Here is a 20,477-nt window from a genome sequence, read left to right as displayed (position 1 = left end):
AAGAACTATTTCTCTGTCAGAACTATAACTATTTGGAATAAACTGCAAGAATATGTAGTAATTTTTTATCTTGCATTCTTGATAGATGCCTCATCTAAATTTCACTGTTTCTCTGTTTTTAAATAAATATTGTGCATGAAAACCAGGTAAATCTCTTGAAGTAACGAATAAGAGTACATAGAGAAACAACCGTCAGCAATCACAATTGTATTTAAATTTATTTAAACAAACTATCTTTATGTATAATTCAGTACTAAGCAACAACTAGCCTTCAATATGTATATTTTGTATGTATGTTTGGAGAGGGCTTATCCATAGGTTGTAAGAACTTGTGCCCAATCCTCTTTGTCAAATACCGAAAAAAGGCAAATAAAATATGTTTTAATCAACATGTAGTATCAGCAATTAATCAAATCTCATATAAGGATTAAGTTGGATAACTGTATAAATGTATTTTACTTACTGTATATAATATGTGTCTATACGAATCTGGTATAGAGGAATTCAGATAGTCCTGAACCAGAATAAATCTTAAAATGGTTCGTTGTGGATAGACATGCAGGTGCAGATGACAATAGATAGAAAGGTGTTATTAGATATGAAGAGACCTTTATACACATACCCTACCACAAAAAATCCAAAATGTCATTGTCTACATATTTTTTAAAGTTCAAAGTTTCCTGAATAAATGTAGTGATACCTTTTCAGATCTAAAATTTGAACGTTTTTTTTTATCCTCAAAATGAAGAGACATCAAGAAACATTAAATAGTGTGACTTCTTCTTTTCTGAATTTACATGCTGTTGACATATTGATAACAAATCATATAGATATATATGTAGTTAAATGTGTTTATAACATAACTGGCCCGTCCAGCCATGTCATACGGCCATGTCATAGATATTGCAAGACAAATGTGTAATTACTATAGGGATACTTAAAAAAGTGGTGTACGTATATGCATTGAAAGGGGAGCGACCATTATTCATAAAAACATATCCATATTTTCTATTTTTTGTCTATTTTATTCATAGGTTATATAACACATTGTAATTCTCTCATCTTTGGATCTCGTAATATTGTTCGTTCACTGTACAATGAAATGTGCTATAACCTTATAACCTTATTCATGCATGCATTGTTCACTCTGTGACTCAGGTACAATATACACGACAGTCACACAATAATCATACACTTTTGGTTGAGCGGTTAGCCTCTCAAAAATAATAATATTTTCATTGATACACTAAATTATGGTAGTATTTGTCTATTTTAAATTCAATATTGAAAGTGCGAAATTATAAAAATGAAATATTTTAAGATTAATGGTTGCTTCCCTTGTAATACATGTTGGTATCCGCTTCTTTTAAATATCCACTTTTATCGTACATTAGACAGGAAATCTTGCATATGTTTGGTGTTGTAACCTCATCTTAAGCCATCGATATATATTTTCTTTTGTTATTAATGTTTTTCAGAAACCTTTAAATTTTGCTCCGGAAAGGTAGTGGGCCTTTAAGTTTTTAACGATGAACTTCTCTCAAAAGTAGATCAGAAGGATTTTTAGGTCAGATGGTAAATTACTAAACATTTTTGAAATCATATATTAATCCTAATATCATTGCTGATTTAGACAGTGAGTATTTAAAACATCTTAATTGTAAAAACCTATTTTGGATAGATATTTTTAAGGCCTGGTACAAATTAAGAACAAAATCAGATACATTAGAATGCGACGGTCAATCGATGCTTAAGACATACTTATGGTATAACAAACGAAATTCTGTAGGAAATGAGTTATTTTTATCGTGAGTGGTGTGGAAGTGTGGGTAATTAGAATTATGACTTGTTAAAGATGCTCACTTTACACCATTACCAACATTGAAAAGTTTACGTTAAAGGGCCACTATCTTTCCGAAACGGCTTTTAATTTTTAAGATAGGAATGTAAAACGAGATCAATAATTTTGTAGAGTCGCAGAGCCAGACGACAAAACAGCGAAATGAATCTCCACTTTTATCGTACATTAGACAGGCTTGCATATGTTTGGTGTTGTAACCTCATCTTAAGCCATCGATATATATTTTCTTTTGTTATTAATGTTTTTAAGAAACCTTTCAATTTTGCTCCGGAAAGGTAGTTGGCCTTTAATATAAATATATTAAAAATGATTAATGGCATCCCGAAAAAATTCCATGGCACTATGTCCTATGTTGAATGAAGTACTGATTGCACAAGCACCAAAAGCTAATTGAATTATTTTATATTATTTGTGTTAATTAGAAATATATATTTGTGTCATTTCGATGTCTTGCCGTCTGGCGCAGTAAAATTCAACTACCACGCGGTATTTAGGACGACGGCGGGAAACATAAGACGACCCGAGTTATGAAAATCAACATTTTATTTATTTAATCAAAATTGTTCAGAAGGTGAGGATACTTGTAGTGTTAACGGTAAGTTAATCACTGTTGCGACTCTACAAAACTATTGATCTCGCTTTACATTCACATTTTAAAAATAAAAAAAAATAAAAAACGTTTCGGAAAGTTAGTGGGCCTTTAATCATTGTCTATAACCAATTCTTATTTGTATAGAACTCATATTATGATTTTTATGGATGTGTGTATACACCTTCCATTATAAAATCACTTTGGTTCTCATGATAACCGGAACAATATACCTTGGTTATATATATCCTATCGACAATCTCCGTAACTACGGGATATAACTTTTACACTGTGTACTGTAACGTTGTGTATTGCACAGAGGTCAAGAACTAAATTATTGTATACTTAGTGTTTTAGTGGAAGTAAATGTCCAGGCGGTAAATATATGTTTCCGGGGCGGTCTTACATTTGCAAATAACAAGATTATGACTCGGTTGCGAGATCAAGAATCTTGCAAAGCCGTAACTCTTTCATTTTTTAACAATTTCAAACTATTTTTTGGCAAAATGTTTATATGTTAAGGCCCATAACCTTTCCGGAGCAAAATATAAAGGTTTCTTAAAAAACATTAATAACACCAGAAAATGCATACCGATGATCTAAAATAAGGTTACGACACCAAACATATGCAAGATTGCCTGCGTAATATATGAAAACAGTGGAGAGTCAATTCGCTGTTTTGCCGTCTGGCGCAGTGATAGTCAACTACCGCGCAGTATTTAGGACGACGGCGGGAAACATAAAACGACCTGTAGAGTTTGTAGGACTCTACAAAATTATCGATCTTGTTTTACATTTCCATTTTGAAAATTAAAAGCCGTTTCGGAAAGGTAATGGGCCTTTAAGTATTTAGCTATTAACTACACTTTTAATGGTATTTGAGTTCAAGTAAATGCCCGGGCGGTAAATATATGTTCCCCGGGCGGTCTTATATTTGCAAATAACAAGATTACGACTCGGTTGCGTGATTGTGAATTTTGTGAACTTGCAACATTTGGTAATGCAACATTCAATAGTCATTGATTTTTTTTCTCTGCATTATCACATATGTATGGTAACAATATTACAAGTTAAAATTAAAATTGTCAAGAAATGGAAAGGTAATTATCCAAGTTTACACAGACTACATTTTCAATACAAAAGTCAGTGAATTCGCTCTCAGAATACCGGGAAATCGCTAGAGAAAGGATTAATACTATTCACAATTTGTAAGGGGAGAGGGTGGCACCTGGGCTCGACAGGGAATCGGCAGGGAATGCGACATGGGATCTACTGTACATCTTAATTTAAATTAATTGAAAAATTATGGACGTAATCTGACAGCTTTTATGTCCGTATCACAAGACATATTACAATGTTCATGTATTTAGATTATATGTCGTGAATGGTTAATTACATTTGAGGTCCAAAAGAGTATCAGTAACTATACCTGGTGTACTTTAGATGGTTTTCCGGCAGGATTTCAAAGTCTTAAATTTCGTGGTTTCTGCGTTCACGACCGATTCCGGCAAAACGTACCAGATATTACCAACCACATTCATCATCACTGTTGTTGGTGGGTATTGGTGTCTTAATTTGGTTTATTATTTAATTGTTTTATCATCTTTACTATCACTTATTTATATTTCACTATATTTGATTTTGATACTGTTTGGGATAAAAAATGGAACCCTGCCTTACACCTCTACAAGACAATTTTAATTTGGCCATAGCACAGGCCCCTGGGATCTTTTGAAATTTTAAAATGTATTTCAAGGGTTTGCATTATTGTTGCTACATGTGACATTTAGTTTTACTAACAGTACTAATTAATATTGATAGGCTGAAAAACCTGTCAAATGCCAATTTCTAGTTTTTTCAATGGCCAAATCTGTTCATTTTACACTACATAATTAAGCACTAAACATTTATGTGAAATTTTAAGAAATTAAGAAATTGTCGCCAAAGTTCTCATAATTTTCTAAAAGACTCGTCATAACATGGTGATAAAGTATAGGCCCATTAGGCCTCTTGTTGATAGGCTCCGGCTTCGTATATACGACATATGAATCACTTTACGGTACTTTGTTTCGGCACCTCTCTAGATTATACAGTTTTAGAAATCGACAACTCAAGGGAAAACCGGATAACGCTTCACAAGTTTTGTTGATTCATTTTGACAGTGCATTTTATGTTAAACCTACATGATCACCCATCCACTAGTATAAAAGCTACAAGAAGCAACGAGGAATTGATCACTGTGTACATGTGGACCTGAGATGGCTGACTGAAGGAGAATGGCCCGTCAAACTTCATGTTTACGATCTCAGTAAAGGAATGGCCAGGTCCTTGTCGGCTGCATTCCTTGGTAAGACATACACAAACTAAACGTTATTATTGATGTTGACATTTTGATATGTTCAATGTTATTATTGATATTGATAACCTGCTTACATCAAAAAGTATGTCTTCATAAGTGTTTTTCCGAATAATTTCAAAATTTTGATAATCACCAGGTTGATCCTACAGACTCCTTTTGGTAACGCCAGGCCTACTTGGACACTAGGGCCTAGGCTAGTATTTTTCAGGTCCTGAAGCATCGCTAAATGTGGCTAGATTTGACTATATAGCCAAATCTGACTACACGTACATGTACAGTGGACAAATGTAAACAAACAGGTGAGGTCTGGTCACATTTTTCTCTTGCAGTTGCAGTATGAAAGCATGAGTGACGAAACATGTAATCAGTGATATGAATAATGTTTGCTTATTCTTGGTAAAAAAGCAAGTCATTTCCAATATGGCGTTGTGGTGTCGTCTGCAGATAATCATCCCCTGATGAAGATTTGGGCCACAGGTGTGAAAATTGACCATGTACTCAATTGGTTCGACAACAAAAAATCATGTGGCATATTTTATCAATCTTTTTCATCGAACATGAGGAGGAATGGATGCGAGTACCAAACAGTCCAGAAAATTTGTAATCCGGGCGGTTTAGGCTGAGAATGAAGTCTACAGATATTGAGGGTCCACTATATACATATACTAATGTTCGGAGTTGAATTGTTCCGGAACTCTGACTCATCCTAATAATTAACCAACAAATTTCTTATTATTATTTGTTACAGATATTTATCACATAATTATAACTGGCCTGTCCATCCATGTCATATGGCCGTGTCATAAATATCGTATAAGACACATGTGTAATAACACTATTATTATGCATATGTCACATGTAGGTTTGACATCTTAATCTATATTTTATATGACATCGCATGATTGTTTGAGTAGATGGAAACGTCACATATGAGTCAGATTTCTACTGTTTCATATAGAGTCGAACTTTAAAGTTTTACTTATATTTCTATTAAAGTTATATGTGCCGTAACTGGTCGAAAATTTGGACATGTTATTTTTTCTTCAATCTTTTTAAAACCGTTAATGAATAAAGGTGTGAAAATCATTCAAAAGGACAGACAAACATATATGATGTCTTATAAATGTTAGTTAGAACACATTGGTTATGCACTGTGAATTTTTTTGTTTTTTTATGCCTTATACATGTTTAGATGGAAATATGCCTTCAGAAATCACTTAACAATTACTAATAATACTGTAAAAACAAGATGGCTTCATAGATGGCTTCATGGTCTGACCGTATGTACTCATTTCATTACACTGAAGATGTTAATATAATGATTTTCAGTCCTTTTTGTACTTGTAAAATTAAAACCTATACATTGAAAGTAGTGTAATTCTCAAAATGTTGGTAACTTTTGGAGTTGAATAACATATTAAAAGCTCTTCTTGATTTGTGACTATGAAAAATATGGCACATATAACTTTAATAAAAGTTATGTGATGAATAGAATCTTACACTCGTGACTATGTGATATGAAATTTTTCAAAATCGTTAAATGATTTGATATGTCACTCGCCTAAAGGCAGCCTGCCTTGTGGTATATCAAATTATTGAACTTGTTTGTTAATTTCATATCACATAGCCTCTCATGTAAGATTCTCTATGCATTTCAAAATGTACATTATATTTCATGTGTTGTTTCAAAGTAGCTACATACTTTTGGGAAAACCCATGTCATATTTTGTATTACCTGCAACTATAGATAATTTATGCAGGTGTTACTTTTCCAGTGGCGGCGGCGGTGTTGTCGTCAACATTTCAAAGTTATGTGTTTAGCTTTGTTTCTCAAAACATTTAAGTCCAATCATAACCAAACATTAAACAAAGCTTAAGGACATCATTATCACCTCAACACACCTGATTATTGCAGGATTCATTTCAATAGATTACTGAAGACAAATTAAAATAGCATGTCAAAATTTCTCCCCAGTTATGGCACATATAACTTAAAATTTTTCATAAATCATTATATATAATACATTGTTTTGTTTTAACAGGTAAACAGATTGATGGCATCTGGCATACAGGGATAGTTGTATATGGCCGAGAGTTTTATTATGGTGGCACAACAGGGATTGAATCGTGTCACCCTGTAAGTATATACTCCTGTTAACGTTCTCCAAATCTGGAGGGTCTCCTCAAGGTATATATATGATTCATGAATTAACCAACCCTAGGGTATCTGTTACAAATATATAACCCACCCTGGTGTGTCTGTTGATTTAGGTCTGTGACAATACTAAGAAATGTTAACACGACTTTCTGTACTTTTCCAGTGTGGGACGATACTTGGTCGACCAGACACTGTGGAGGATCTAGGGATGACACAGATTCCATATGACATGTTCCTTGGTTACCTCACAGAACTGGCCCATGCCTCCTTCAGGTAATCACTGCTTTAGGTAATCACTAACGCCTCCTTTAGGTAATCACTAACGTCTCCTTTAGGTAATCACTAATGCCTCCTTTAGGTAATCACTAATGTCTCCTTTAGGTAATCACTAATGTCTCCTTTAGGTAATCACTAATGCCTCCTTTAGGTAATCACTAACGCCTCCTTTAGGTAATCACTAACGCCTCCTTTAGGTAATCACTAACACCTCCTTTAGGTAATCACTAATGTCTCCTTTAGGTAATCACTAATGCCTCCTTTAGGTAATCACTAACACCTCCTTTAGGTAATCACTAACGCCTCCTATAGGTAATCACTAACACCTCCTTTAGGTAATCACTAATGTCTCCTTTAGGTAATCACTAACGCCTCCTTTAGGTAATCACTAACGCCTCCTTTAGGTAATCACTAACGCCTCCTTTAGGTAATCACTAATGTCTCCTTTAGGTAATCACTAACGCCTCCTTTAGGTAATCACTAACACCTACTTTAGGTAATCAATAATGTCTCCTTTAGGTAATCACTAACGCCTCCTTTAGGTAATCACTAATGCCTACTTTAGGTAATCACTAACGCCTCCTTTAGGTAATCACTAATGTCTCCTTTAGGTAATCACTAACGCCTCCTTTAGGTAATCACTAAAGTCTTCTTTAGGTAATCAATAATGTCTCCTTTAGGTAATCACTAAAGTCTTCTTTAGGTAATCACTAACGTCTCCTTTAGGTAATCACTAATGCCTCCTTTAGGTAATCACTAATGCCTCCTTTAGGTAATCACTAATGCCTCCTTTAGGTAATCACTAATGTCTCCTTTAGGTAATCACTAAAGTTTTCTTTAGGTAATCACTAACACCTACTTTAGGTAATCAATAATGTCTCCTTTAGGTAATCACTAATGCCTCCTTTAGGTAATCACTAACACCTACTTTAGGTAATCACTGATGTCTCCTTTAGGTAATCACTAATGCCTCCTTTAGGTAATCACTAATGTCTCCTTTAGGTAATCACTAATGTCTCCTTAAGGTAATCACTAATGTCTCCTTTAGGTAATCACTAATGTCTCCTTTAGGTTATCACTAACGCCTCCTTTAGGTAATCACTAACACCTACTTTAGGTAATCACTAATGCCTCCTTTAGATAATCACTAATGTCTCCTTTAGGTAATCACTAATGTCTCCTTTAGGTAATCACTAATGTCTCCTTTACGTAATCACTAATGTCTCCTTTAGGTAATCACTAACGCCTCCTTTAGGTAATCACTAACGCCTCCTTTAGGTAATCACTAACGCCTCCTTTAGGTAATCACTAATGTCTCCTTTAGGTAATCACTAACGCCTCCTTTAGGTAATCACTAACGCCTCCTTTAGGTAATCACTAACGCCTCCTTTAGGTAATCACTAATGTCTCCTTTAGGTAATCACTAACGCCTCCTTTAGGTAATCACTAATGTCTCCTTTAGGTAATCACTAACGCCTCCTTTAGGTAATCACTAAAGTCTCCTTTAGGTAATCACTAACGCCTCCTTTAGGTAATCACTAATGTCTCCTTTAGGTAATCACTAACGCCTCCTTTAGGTAATCACTAATGTCTCCTTTAGGTAATCACTAATGTCTCCTTTAGGTAATCACTAAAGTCTTCTTTAGGTAATCACTAACGCCTCCTTTAGGTATTCACTAATGTCTCCTTTAGGTAATCACTAACGCCTCCTTTAGGTAATCACTAATGTCTCCTTTAGGTAATCACTAATGTCTCCTTTAGGTAATCACTAAAGTCTCCTTTAGGTAATCACTAACGCCTCCTTTAGGTAATCACTAACGCCTCCTTTAGGTAATCACTAATGCCTCCTTTAGGTAATCACTAACACCTCCTTTAGGTATTCACTAATGTCTCCTTTAGGTAATCACTAACGCCTCCTTTAGGTAATCACTAACGCCTCCTTTAGGTAATCACTAACGCCTCCTTTAGGTAATCACTAATGTCTCCTTTAGGTAATCACTAAAGTCTTCTTTAGGTAATCACTAACGCCTCCTTTAGGTATTCACTAATGTCTCCTTTAGGTAATCACTAACGCCTCCTTTAGGTAATCACTAACGCCTCCTTTAGGTAATCACTAATATTTCCTTTAGGTAATCACTAAAGTCTCCTTTAGGTAATCACTAAAGTCTTCTTTAGGTAATCACTAACGCCTCCTTTAGGTATTCACTAATGTCTCCTTTAGGTAATCACTAAAGTCTCCTTTAGGTAATCACTAATGTCTCCTTTAGGTAATCACTAATGTCTCCTTTAGGTAATCACTAACGTCTCCTTTAGGTAATCACTAATGTCTCCTTTAGGTAATCACTAATGCCTCCTTTAGGTAATCACTAACGCCTCCTTTAGGTAATCACTAATGTCTCCTTTAGGTAATCACTAATGTCTCCTTTAGGTAATCACTAATGCCTCCTTTAGGTAATCACTAACGCCTCCTTTAGGTAATCACTAATGTCTCCTTTAGGTAATCACTAACGTCTCCTTTAGGTAATCACTAACGCCTCCTTTAGGTAATCACTAATGTCTCCTTTAGGTAATCACTAATGTCTCCTTTAGGTAATCACTAACGCCTACTTTAGGTAATCACTAACGCCTACTTTAGGTAATCACTAACACCTCCTTTAGGTAATCACTAACGCCTCCTTTAGGTAATCACTAACACCTACTTTAGGTAATCAATAATGTCTCCTTTAGGTAATCACTAAAGTTTTCTTTAGGTAATCACTAACGCCTCCTTTAGGTATTCACTAATGTCTCCTTTAGGTAATCACTAACGCCTCCTTTAGGTAATCACTAACGCCTCCTTTAGGTAATCACTAATATTTCCTTTAGGTAATCACTAAAGTCTCCTTTAGGTAATCACTAAAGTCTTCTTTAGGTAATCACTAACGCCTCCTTTAGGTATTCACTAATGTCTCCTTTAGGTAATCACTAAAGTCTCCTTTAGGTAATCACTAATGTCTCCTTTAGGTAATCGCTAATGTCTCCTTTAGGTAATCACTAACGTCTCCTTTAGGTAATCACTAATGTCTCCTTTAGGTAATCACTAATGCCTCCTTTAGGTAATCACTGAACGCCTCCTTTAGGTAATCACTAATGTCTCCTTTAGTAATCACTAATGTCTCCTTTAGGTAATCACTAATGCCTCCTTTAGGTAATCATCACTAACGCCTCCTTTAGGTAATCACTAATGTCTCCTTTAGGTAATCACTAACGTCTCCCTTTAGGTAATCACTAACGCCTCCTTTAGGTAATCACTAATGTCTCCTTTAGGTAATCACTAATGTCTCCTTTAGGTAATCACTAACGCCTACTTTAGGTAATCACTAACACCTACTTTAGGTAATCACTACACACCTCCTTTAGGTAATCACTAACGCCTCTTTTAGGTAATCACTAACACCTACTTTAGGTAATCAATAATGTCTCCTTTAGGTAATCACTAACGCCTCCTTTAGGTAATCACTAATGCCTTACTTTAGGTAATCACTAACGCCTCCTTTAGGTAATCACTAATGTCTCCTTTAGGTAATCACTAAAACGCCTCCTTTAGGTAATCACTAAAGTCTTCTTTAGGTAATCAATAATGTCTCCTTTAGGTAATCACTAAAGTCTTCTTTAGGTAATCACTAACGTCTCCTTTAGGTAATCACTAACGCCTCCTTTAGGTAATCACTAATGCCTCCTTTAGGTAATCACTAATGCCTCCTTTAGGTAATCACTAATGTCTCCTTAGGTAATCACTAAAGTTTTCTTTAGGTAATCACTAACACCTACTTTAGGTAATCAATAATGGTCTCCTTTAGGTAATCCACTAATGCCTCCTTTATTAAATCAACTAACACATACTTTAGGTAATCACTGATGTCCTCCTTTAGGTAATCACTAATGCCTCCTTTAGGTAATCACTATGTCTCCTTTAGGTAATCACTAATGCCTCCTTTAGGTAATCACTAACAAATGTTCTCCTTTAGGTATTCACTAAATGCCTACTTTAGTAATCACTAACGCCGACGCCTCCTTTAGGTAATCACTAATGTCTTCCTTAGGTAATCACTAAGCGCCTCCTTTAGGTAATCACTAAAGTCTTCTTTAGGTAATCAATAATGTCTCCTTTAGTAATCACTAAAGTCCTTCTTTAGGTAATCACAAACGTCTCCTTTAGGTAATCACTAACGCCTCCTTTAGGTAATCACTAATGCCTCCTTTAGGTAATCAACTAATGCCTCCTTTAGGTAATCACTAATGTCTCCTTTAGGTAATCACTAAAGTTTTCTTTAGGTAATCACTAACACCTACTTTAGGTAATCAAATAATGTCTCCTTTAGGTAATCACTAATGCCTCCTTTAGGTAATCACTAACACCTACTTTAGGTAATCACTGATGTCTCCTTTAGGTAATCACTAATGCCTCCTTTAGGTAATCACTAATGTCTCCTTTAGGTAATCACTAATGTCTCCTTAAGGTAATCACTAATGTCTCCTTTAGGTAATCACTAATGTCTCCTTTAGGTTATCACTAACGCCTCCTTTAGGTAATCACTAACACCTACTTTAGGTAATCACTAATGCCTCCTTTAGATAATCACTAATGTCTCCTTTAGGTAATCACTAATGTCTCCTTTAGGTAATCACTAATGTCTCCTTTACGTAATCACTAATGTCTCCACTTAGGTAATCACTAACGCCTCCTTTAGGTATCACTAACTCCTCCTTTAGGTAATCACTAACGCCTCCTTTAGGTAATCACTAATGTCACTTAAGGTAATCACTAACGCCTCCTTTAGGTAATCACTAACGCCTCCTTTAGGTAATCACTAAAAGGTAATACTCCCTCCTTAGGTATCACTAACGCCTCCTTTAGGTATCACTAAATGTCTCCTTTAGGTAATCACTAACCCTCCTTTAGGTAATCACTAATGTCTATACGCCGTTTTAGGTAATCACCACTTTAGGTAATTAACGCCTCCTTTAGGTAATCACTAAAGTCTCCTTTAGGTAATCACTAAACGTCCGTTTAGTAATCACTATGCCTCCTTTAGGTAATCACTAACGGCCTCCTTTAGGTAATCACTAATAGTCTCCTTTAGGTAATCACTAACGCCTCCTTTAGGTAATCACTAATGTCTCCTTTAGGTAATCACTAATGTCTCCTTTAGGTAATCACTAATGTCTCCTTTAGGTAATCACTAATCACTAACGTCTCCTTTAGGTAATCACTAAAGTCTTCTTTAGGTAATCACTAACGCGCTCCTTTAGGTAATCACTAATGTCTCCTTTAGGTATACTCACTAAGAGCCTCCTTTAGGTAATCACTAATGTCCTCCTTTAGGTAATCACTAATTGTCTCCTTTAGGTAATCACTAACGTCTCCTTTAGGTAATCACTAACGCCTCCTTTAGGTAATCACTAACGCCTCCTTTAGGTAATCACTAATGCTCCTTTAGGTAATCACTAACAATTCCTTTAGGTATTCACTTAATCACTAAATCACAAAATCGTCTCCTTTAGGTAATCACTAACAGAGATTCCTCCTTTAGGTAATCACTAACGCCTCCTTTAGGTAATCACTAATGTCTCCTTTAGGTAATCAATAATAAAGTAACCATTGGTCTGCTGTTTTTGATATTATAAAGTAACCATTGGTCTGCTCCTGTTTTTGATATGTATAAAGTAACCATTGTCTGCTCCTGTTTTTGTATTGTATAAGTAACTTGGTCTGCTTCTTTTTGTATATATAAAGTAACCATTGGTCTGCTCTGTTTCTGTATGTATAAAGTAACAACAATGTCTGCTCCCTTTAGGTAATCACTATAAAGTAACCATAGGTCTGCTCCTGTTTTCCTTTAGGTATAAAGTAACCATTGGTCTGCTCCTGTTTTTCCTTTAGGTAATTTTTGATATGTATACCCATTAGTAATCACTGCCTCCTTTAAAGTTGACTATCATAACCTTTTTTAATGTATAAAGTAACCAGTCTGCCCTGTTTTAGGTCACTCTGCTCCTGTTTTTTATGTTATAAAGTAACTATTTGGTAATAAAACTAATGACCCTCATTAGTAACCTTTAGGTAATCACAATAAATTTTGATACTAATATATAAAGTAACCATTCGTCTAGCTCCTGTATTTTTGATATGTAGTAAAGTAACCATTCTGGCTCCGATTTTGTTACATATAAAAGTAACCAGTCGTCTGCTTCTGTTTTTTTGTATACAATAGTAATTGTCTACTGTAGTCATTTTTTTTGATATTGAATAAAGTAAACCATTCTTCTGCTCCAGTTTTTGTATATGGGGTAGGTCACTAAAGTCCCATTCATCTCTCCTGTTTTTTGATACGTAAAAAGTAACCATTGGTCTGCTCCTGTTTTTGATATATGTATAAAGTAACCATTCATTGTCCTGCTCCTGTTTTGAAATATGTATAAAGTAACCATTGGTCTGCTCCTGTTTTTGATATTTATAAAGTAACCACATTCTGGCTCTGTTTTTTTGGTTACATATAAAGTAAACAGTTAACCATTGCTGCTCTGTTTTGATATATAAAGTAACCATTCGTCTGCTCCTGTTTTTGATATGTATAAAGTAACCATTGGGTCTGCTCCTGTTTTGATACGTATAAAGTAACCAATCGATCTGCTCCTTTTTTTTGTATAATGTATAAAGAGTAACCATTCGTCTGCTCCTGTTTTTTGATATTTATAAAGTAACCCATTCGTCCTGCCTCCTGTTTTTGATAAGCTATAAAGTATACCATTGGTCAACTGCTCCTGTTTTTGATATGTATAAAGTAACCATTCGTCACTTCCCTGTTTCATGAATACTCATACAAGGTAACCATGTCGCCTTCGCTGTTTTTGATATGTATAAAGTAACCATTTTGTCTGCTTCTGTTTTTGATAATGTAAAAACGTAACCATTTGTCTGCTCCTGTTTTTGATATGTATAAAGTAACCATTCGTCTGCTCCTGTTTTTGATATGTATAAAGTAACCATTGGTCTGCTCCCTGTTTTTTGATATGTATAAAGTAACCATTGGTCTGCTCCTGTTTTTTGATATGTATAAAGTAACCATTCGTCTGCTCCTGTTTTTGATATGTATAAAGTAACCATCCTGCTTCTGTTTTTGATACTGTATAAAGTAACCATTCGTCTGCTCTGTTTTTGATATGTATAAAAGTACCCATTCGTCTGCTCCTGTTTTTGATACGTATAAAGTAACCATTCGTCTGCTTCTGTTTTTGATATGTATAAAGTACCATTCCTGCTCTTCTTGATATGTCGTCTGCTCCTGTTTTTGATATGTATAAAGTAACCATTGGTCTGCTCCTGTTTTTGATATGTATAAAGTAACCATTGGTCTGCTCCTGTTTTTGATATGTATATCAAAGTAACCATTCGTCTGCTGCTCTGTTTTTTGATATGTATAAAGTAACCATTGGTCTGCTTCTGTTTTTGATATGTAAAAAGTAACCCATTGTCTGCTCCTGTTTTTGATATGTATAAAGTAACCATTCGTCTGCTCCTGTTTTTGATACATATAAAGTAACCATTCGTCTGCTCCTGTTTTTGATATTATAAAGTAACCATTGGTCTGCTCCTGTTTTTGATATGTATAAAGTAACCATTGGTCTGCTCCTGTTTTTGATACATGATATGTATAAAGTAACCATTCGTCTGCTCCTGTTTTTGATATGTATAAAGTAACCATTGGTCTGCTCCTGTTTTTGATATGTATAAAGTAACCATTGTCGTCTGCTCCTGTTTTTTTTTTGATATGTATAAAGTAACCATTGGTCTGCTCCTGTTTTTGATATGTATAAAGTAACCATTGGTCTGCTCCTGTTTTTGATACTGTATAAAGTAACCATTCGTCTGCTTCTGTTTTTGATATGTATAAAGTAACCATTGGTCTGCTCCTGTTTTTGATATGTATAAAGTAACCATTGGTCTGCTCCTGTTTTTGATATGTATAAAGTAACCATTCGGTCTGCTCCTGTTTTTGATATGTATAAAGTAACCATTGGTCTGCTCCTGTTTTTGATATGTATAAAGTAACCATTGGTCTGCTCCTGTTTTTGATATGTATAAAGTAACCATTGGTCTGCTCCTGTTTTTGATATGTATAAATAGTAACCATTGGTCTGCTTCTGTTTTTGATATGTATAAAGTAACCATTTCGTCTGCTCCTGTTTTTGATATGTATAAAGTAACCATTGGTCTGCTCCTGTTTTTGTTATATGTATAAAGTAACCATTGGTCTGCTCCTGTTTTTGATATGTATAAAGTAACCATTGGTCTGCTCCTGTTTTTGATATGTATAAAGTAACCATTGGTCTGCTCCTGTTTTTTGATATGTATAAAGTAACCATTGGTCTGCTCCTGTTTTTGATATGTATAAAGTAACCATTGGTCTGCTCCTGTTTTTGATATGTATAAAGTAACCATTGGTCTGCTCCTGTTTTTGATATGTATAAAGTAACCATTGTCTGCTCCTGTTTTTGATATGTATAAAGTAACCATTGGTCTGCTCCTGTTTTTGATATGTATAAAGTAACCATTGTCTGCTCCTGTTTTTGATATGTTAAAGTAACCATTGGTCTGCTCCTGTTTTTGATATGTATAAAGTAACCATTGGTCTGCTCCTGTTTTTGATATGTATAAAGTAACCATTGGTCTGCTCCTGTTTTTGATATGTATAAAGTAACCATTGGTCTGCTCCTGTTTTTGATATGTATAAAGTAACCATTGGTCTGCTCCTGTTTTTGATATGTATAAAGTAACCATTGGTCTGCTCCTGTTTTTGATATGTATAAAGTAACCATTGGTCTGCTCCTGTTTTTGATATGTATAAAGTAACCATTGGTCTGCTCCTGTTTTTGATATGTATAAAGTAACCATTGGTCTGCTCCTGTTTTTGATATGTATAAAGTAACCATTGGTCTGCTCCTGTTTTTGATATGTATAAAGTAACCATTGGTCTGCTCCTGTTTTTGATATGTATAAAGTAACCATTGGTCTGCTCCTGTTTTTGATATGTATAAAGTAACCATTGGTCTGCTTCTGTTTTTGATATGTATAAAGTAACCATTGGTCTGCTCCTGTTTTTGATATGTATAAAGTAACCATTCGTCTGCTCCTGTTTTTGATATGTATAAAGTAACCATTCGTCTGCTCCTGTTTTTGATATGTATAAAGTAACCATTCGTCTGCTCCTGTTTTTGATATGTATAAAGTAACCATTCGTCTGCTCCTGTTTTTGATATGTATAAAGTAACCATTGGTCTGCTCCTGTTTTTGATATGTATAAAGTAACCATTGTCTGCTCCTGTTTTTGATATGTATAAAGTAACCATTGGTCTGCTCCTGTTTTTGATATGTATAAAGTAACCATTGGTCTGCTCCTGTTTTTGATATGTATAAAGTAACCATTGGTCTGCTCCTGTTTTTTGATATGTATAAAGTAACCATTGGTCTGCTCCTGTTTTTGATATGTATAAAGTAACCATTGGTCTGCTCCTGTTTTTGATATGTATAAAGTAACCATTGGTCTGCTCCTGTTTTTGATATGTATAAAGTAACCATTGGTCTGCTCCTGTTTTTGATATGTATAAAGTAACCATTGGTCTGCTCCTGTTTTTGATATGTATAAAGTAACCATTGGTCTGCTCCTGTTTTTGATATGTATAAAGTAACCATTGTCTGCTCCTGTTTTTGATATGTATAAAGTAACCATTGGTCTGCTCCTGTTTTTGATATGTATAAAGTAACCATTGGTCTGCTCCTGTTTTTGATATGTATAAAGTAACCATTGGTCTGCTCCTGTTTTTGATATGTATAAAGTAACCATTGGTCTGCTCCTGTTTTTGATATGTATAAAGTAACCATTGGTCTGCTCCTGTTTTTGATATGTATAAAGTAACCATTGGTCTGCTCCTGTTTTTGATATGTATAAAGTAACCATTGGTCTGCTCCTGTTTTTGATATGTATAAAGTAACCATTCGTCTGCTCCTGTTTTTGATATGTATAAAGTAACCATTCGTCTGCTCCTGTTTTTGATATGTATAAAGTAACCATTCGTCTGCTCCTGTTTTTGATATGTATAAAGTAACCATTGGTCTGCTCCTGTTTTTGATATGTATAAAGTAACCATTGGTCTGCTCCTGTTTTTGATATGTATAAAGTAACCATTGGTCTGCTCCTGTTTTTGATATGTATAAAGTAACCATTGGTCTGCTCCTGTTTTTGATATGTATAAAGTAACCATTGTCTGCTCCTGTTTTTGATATGTATAAAGTAACCATTGTCTGCTCCTGTTTTTGATATGTTTATAATAAAGTAACCATTGGTCTGCTCCTGTTTTTGATATGTATAAAGTAACCATTGGTCTGCTCCTGTTTTTGATATGTATAAAGTAACCATTGTCTGCTCCTGTTTTTGATATGTATAAAGTAACCATTGGTCTGCTCCTGTTTTTGATATGTATAAAGTAACCATTGGTCTGCTCCTGTTTTTGATATGTATAAAGTAACCATTGGTCTGCTCCTGTTTTTGATATGTATAAAGTAACCATTGGTCTGCTCCTGTTTTTGATATGTATAAAGTAACCATTGTCTGCTCCTGTTTTTGATATGTATAAAGTAACCATTGGTCTGCTCCTGTTTTTGATATGTATAAAGTAACCATTGGTCTGCTCCTGTTTTTGATATGTATAAAGTAACCATTCGTCTGCTCCTGTTTTTGATATGTATAAAGTAACCATTGGTCTGCTCCTGTTTTTGATATGTATAAAGTAACCATTGGTCTGCTCCTGTTTTTGATATGTATAAAGTAACCATTGGTCTGCTCCTGTTTTTGATATGTATAAAGTAACCATTCGTCTGCTCCTGTTTTTGATATGTATAAAGTAACCATTCGTCTGCTCCTGTTTTTGATATGTATAAAGTAAATAACCATTGGTCTGCTCCTGTTTTTGATATGTATAAAGTAACCATTGGTCTGCTCCTGTTTTTGATATGTATAAAGTAACCATTGGTCTGCTCCTGTTTTTGATATGTATAAAGTAACCATTGTCTGCTCCTGTTTTTGATATGTATAAAGTAACCATTGGTCTGCTCCTGTTTTTGATATGTATAAAGTAACCATTGGTCTGCTCCTGTTTTTGATATGTATAAAAGTAACCATTGGTCTGCTCCTGTTTTTGATATGTATAAAGTAACCATTGGTCTGCTCCTGTTTTTGATACATATAAAGTAACCATTGGTCTGCTCCTGTTTTTGATATGTATAAAGTAACCATTGGTCTGCTCCTGTTTTTGATATGTATAAAGTAACCATTGGTCTGCTCCTGTTTTTGATATGTATAAAGTAACCATTGGTCTGCTCCTGTTTTTGATATGTATAAAGTAACCATTGGTCTGCTCCTGTTTTTGATATGTATAAAGTAACCATTGGTCTGCTCCTGTTTTTGATATGTATAAAGTAACCATTGGTCTGCTCCTGTTTTTGATATGTATAAAGTAACCATTGGTCTGCTCCTGTTTTTGATATGTATAAAGTAACCATTGGTCTGCTCCTGTTTTTGATATGTATAAAGTAACCATTGGTCTGCTCCTGTTTTTGATATGTATAAAGTAACCATTGGTCTGCTCCTGTTTTTGATATGTATAAAGTAACCATTCGTCTGCTCCTGTTTTTGATATGTATAAAGTAACATTGGTCTGCTCCTGTTTTTGATATGTATAAAGTAACCATTGTCTGCTCCTGTTTTTGATATGTATAAAGTAACCATTGGTCTGCTCCTGTTTTTGATATGTATAAAGTAACCATTGGTCTGCTCCTGTTTTTGATATGTATAAAGTAACCATTGGTCTGCTCCTGTTTTTGATATGTATAAAGTAACCATTGTCTGCTTCTGTTTTTGATATGTATAAAGTAACCATTCGTCTGCTCCTGTTTTTGATATGTATAAAGTAACCATTGGTCTGCTCCTGTTTTTGATATGTATAAAGTAACCATTCGTCTGCTCCTGTTTTTGATATGTATAAAGTAACCATTGGTCTGCTCCTGTTTTTGATATGTATAAAGTAACCATTGGTCTGCTCCTGTTTTTGATATGTATAAAGTAACCATTGGTCTGCTCCTGTTTTTGATATGTATAAAGTAACCATTGGTCTGCTCCTGTTTTTGATATGTATAAAGTAACCATTGGTCTGCTCCTGTTTTTGATACGTATAAAGTAACCATTGGTCTGCTCCTGTTTTTGATATGTATAAAGTAACCATTCTGCTCTGCTCCTGTTTTTGATATGTATAAAGTAACCATTGGTCTGCTCCTGTTTTTGATATGTATAAAGTAACCATTGGTCTGCTCCTGTTTTTGATATGTATAAAGTAACCATTGGTCTGCTCCTGTTTTTGATATGTATAAAGTAACCATTGGTCTGCTCCTGTTTTTGATATGTATAAAGTAACCATTGGTCTGCTCCTGTTTTTGATATGTATAAAGTAACCATTGGTCTGCTCCTGTTTTTGATATGTATAAAGTAACCATTGGTCTGCTCCTGTTTTTGATATGTATAAAGTAACCATTGGTCTGCTCCTGTTTTTTGATATGTATAAAGTAACCATTGGTCTGCTCCTGTTTTTGATATGTATAAAGTAACCATTGGTCTGCTCCTGTTTTTGATATGTATAAAGTAACCATTGGTCTGCTCCTGTTTTTGATATGTATAAAGTAACCATTGGTCTGCTCCTGTTTTTGATATGTATAAAGTAACCATTGGTCTGCTCCTGTTTTTGATATGTATAAAGTAACCATTGGTCTGCTCCTGTTTTTGATATGTATAAAGTAACCATTGGTCTGCTCCTGTTTTTGATATGTATAAAGTAACCATTGGTCTGCTCCTGTTTTTGATATGTATAAAGTAACCATTGGTCTGCTCCTGTTTTTGATATGTATAAAGTAACCATTGGTCTGCTCCTGTTTTTGATATGTATAAAGTAACCATTGGTCTGCTCCTGTTTTTGATATGTATAAAGTAACCATTGGTCTGCTCCTGTTTTTGATATGTATAAAGTAACCATTGTCTGCTCCTGTTTTTGATATGTATAAAGTAACCATTGGTCTGCTCCTGTTTTTGATATGTATAAAGTAACCATTGGTCTGCTCCTGTTTTTGATATGTATAAAGTAACCATTG

At 34.7% G+C, this 20,477-nt stretch overlaps 1 protein-coding gene across 1 annotated transcript in view; it reads left to right on the top strand.

Annotated features, from left to right (window-relative positions):
• Positions 1-4,545: 4,545 nt before the first annotated feature.
• The window catches only part of LOC138324031 (uncharacterized), a 34,131-nt gene continuing 18,199 nt past the window's right edge, over positions 4,546-20,477 (top strand). Inside the window, exons 1-3 of the mRNA XM_069269027.1 lie at positions 4,546-4,797; positions 6,852-6,946; positions 7,131-7,240. Coding sequence (XP_069125128.1) covers positions 4,767-4,797; positions 6,852-6,946; positions 7,131-7,240 — 236 coding nt within the window. The 5' untranslated portion in view covers positions 4,546-4,766. The remainder of the gene's footprint in view (positions 4,798-6,851; positions 6,947-7,130; positions 7,241-20,477) is intronic.

Source organism: Argopecten irradians, chromosome 5 (assembly GCF_041381155.1).
Source record: "Argopecten irradians isolate NY chromosome 5, Ai_NY, whole genome shotgun sequence".
Lineage (NCBI taxonomy): Eukaryota > Metazoa > Mollusca > Bivalvia > Pectinida > Pectinidae > Argopecten > Argopecten irradians.
The sequence above is the reverse complement of the archived record's forward strand: the minus strand, read 5'-3'. Positions and strand labels throughout refer to the sequence as shown.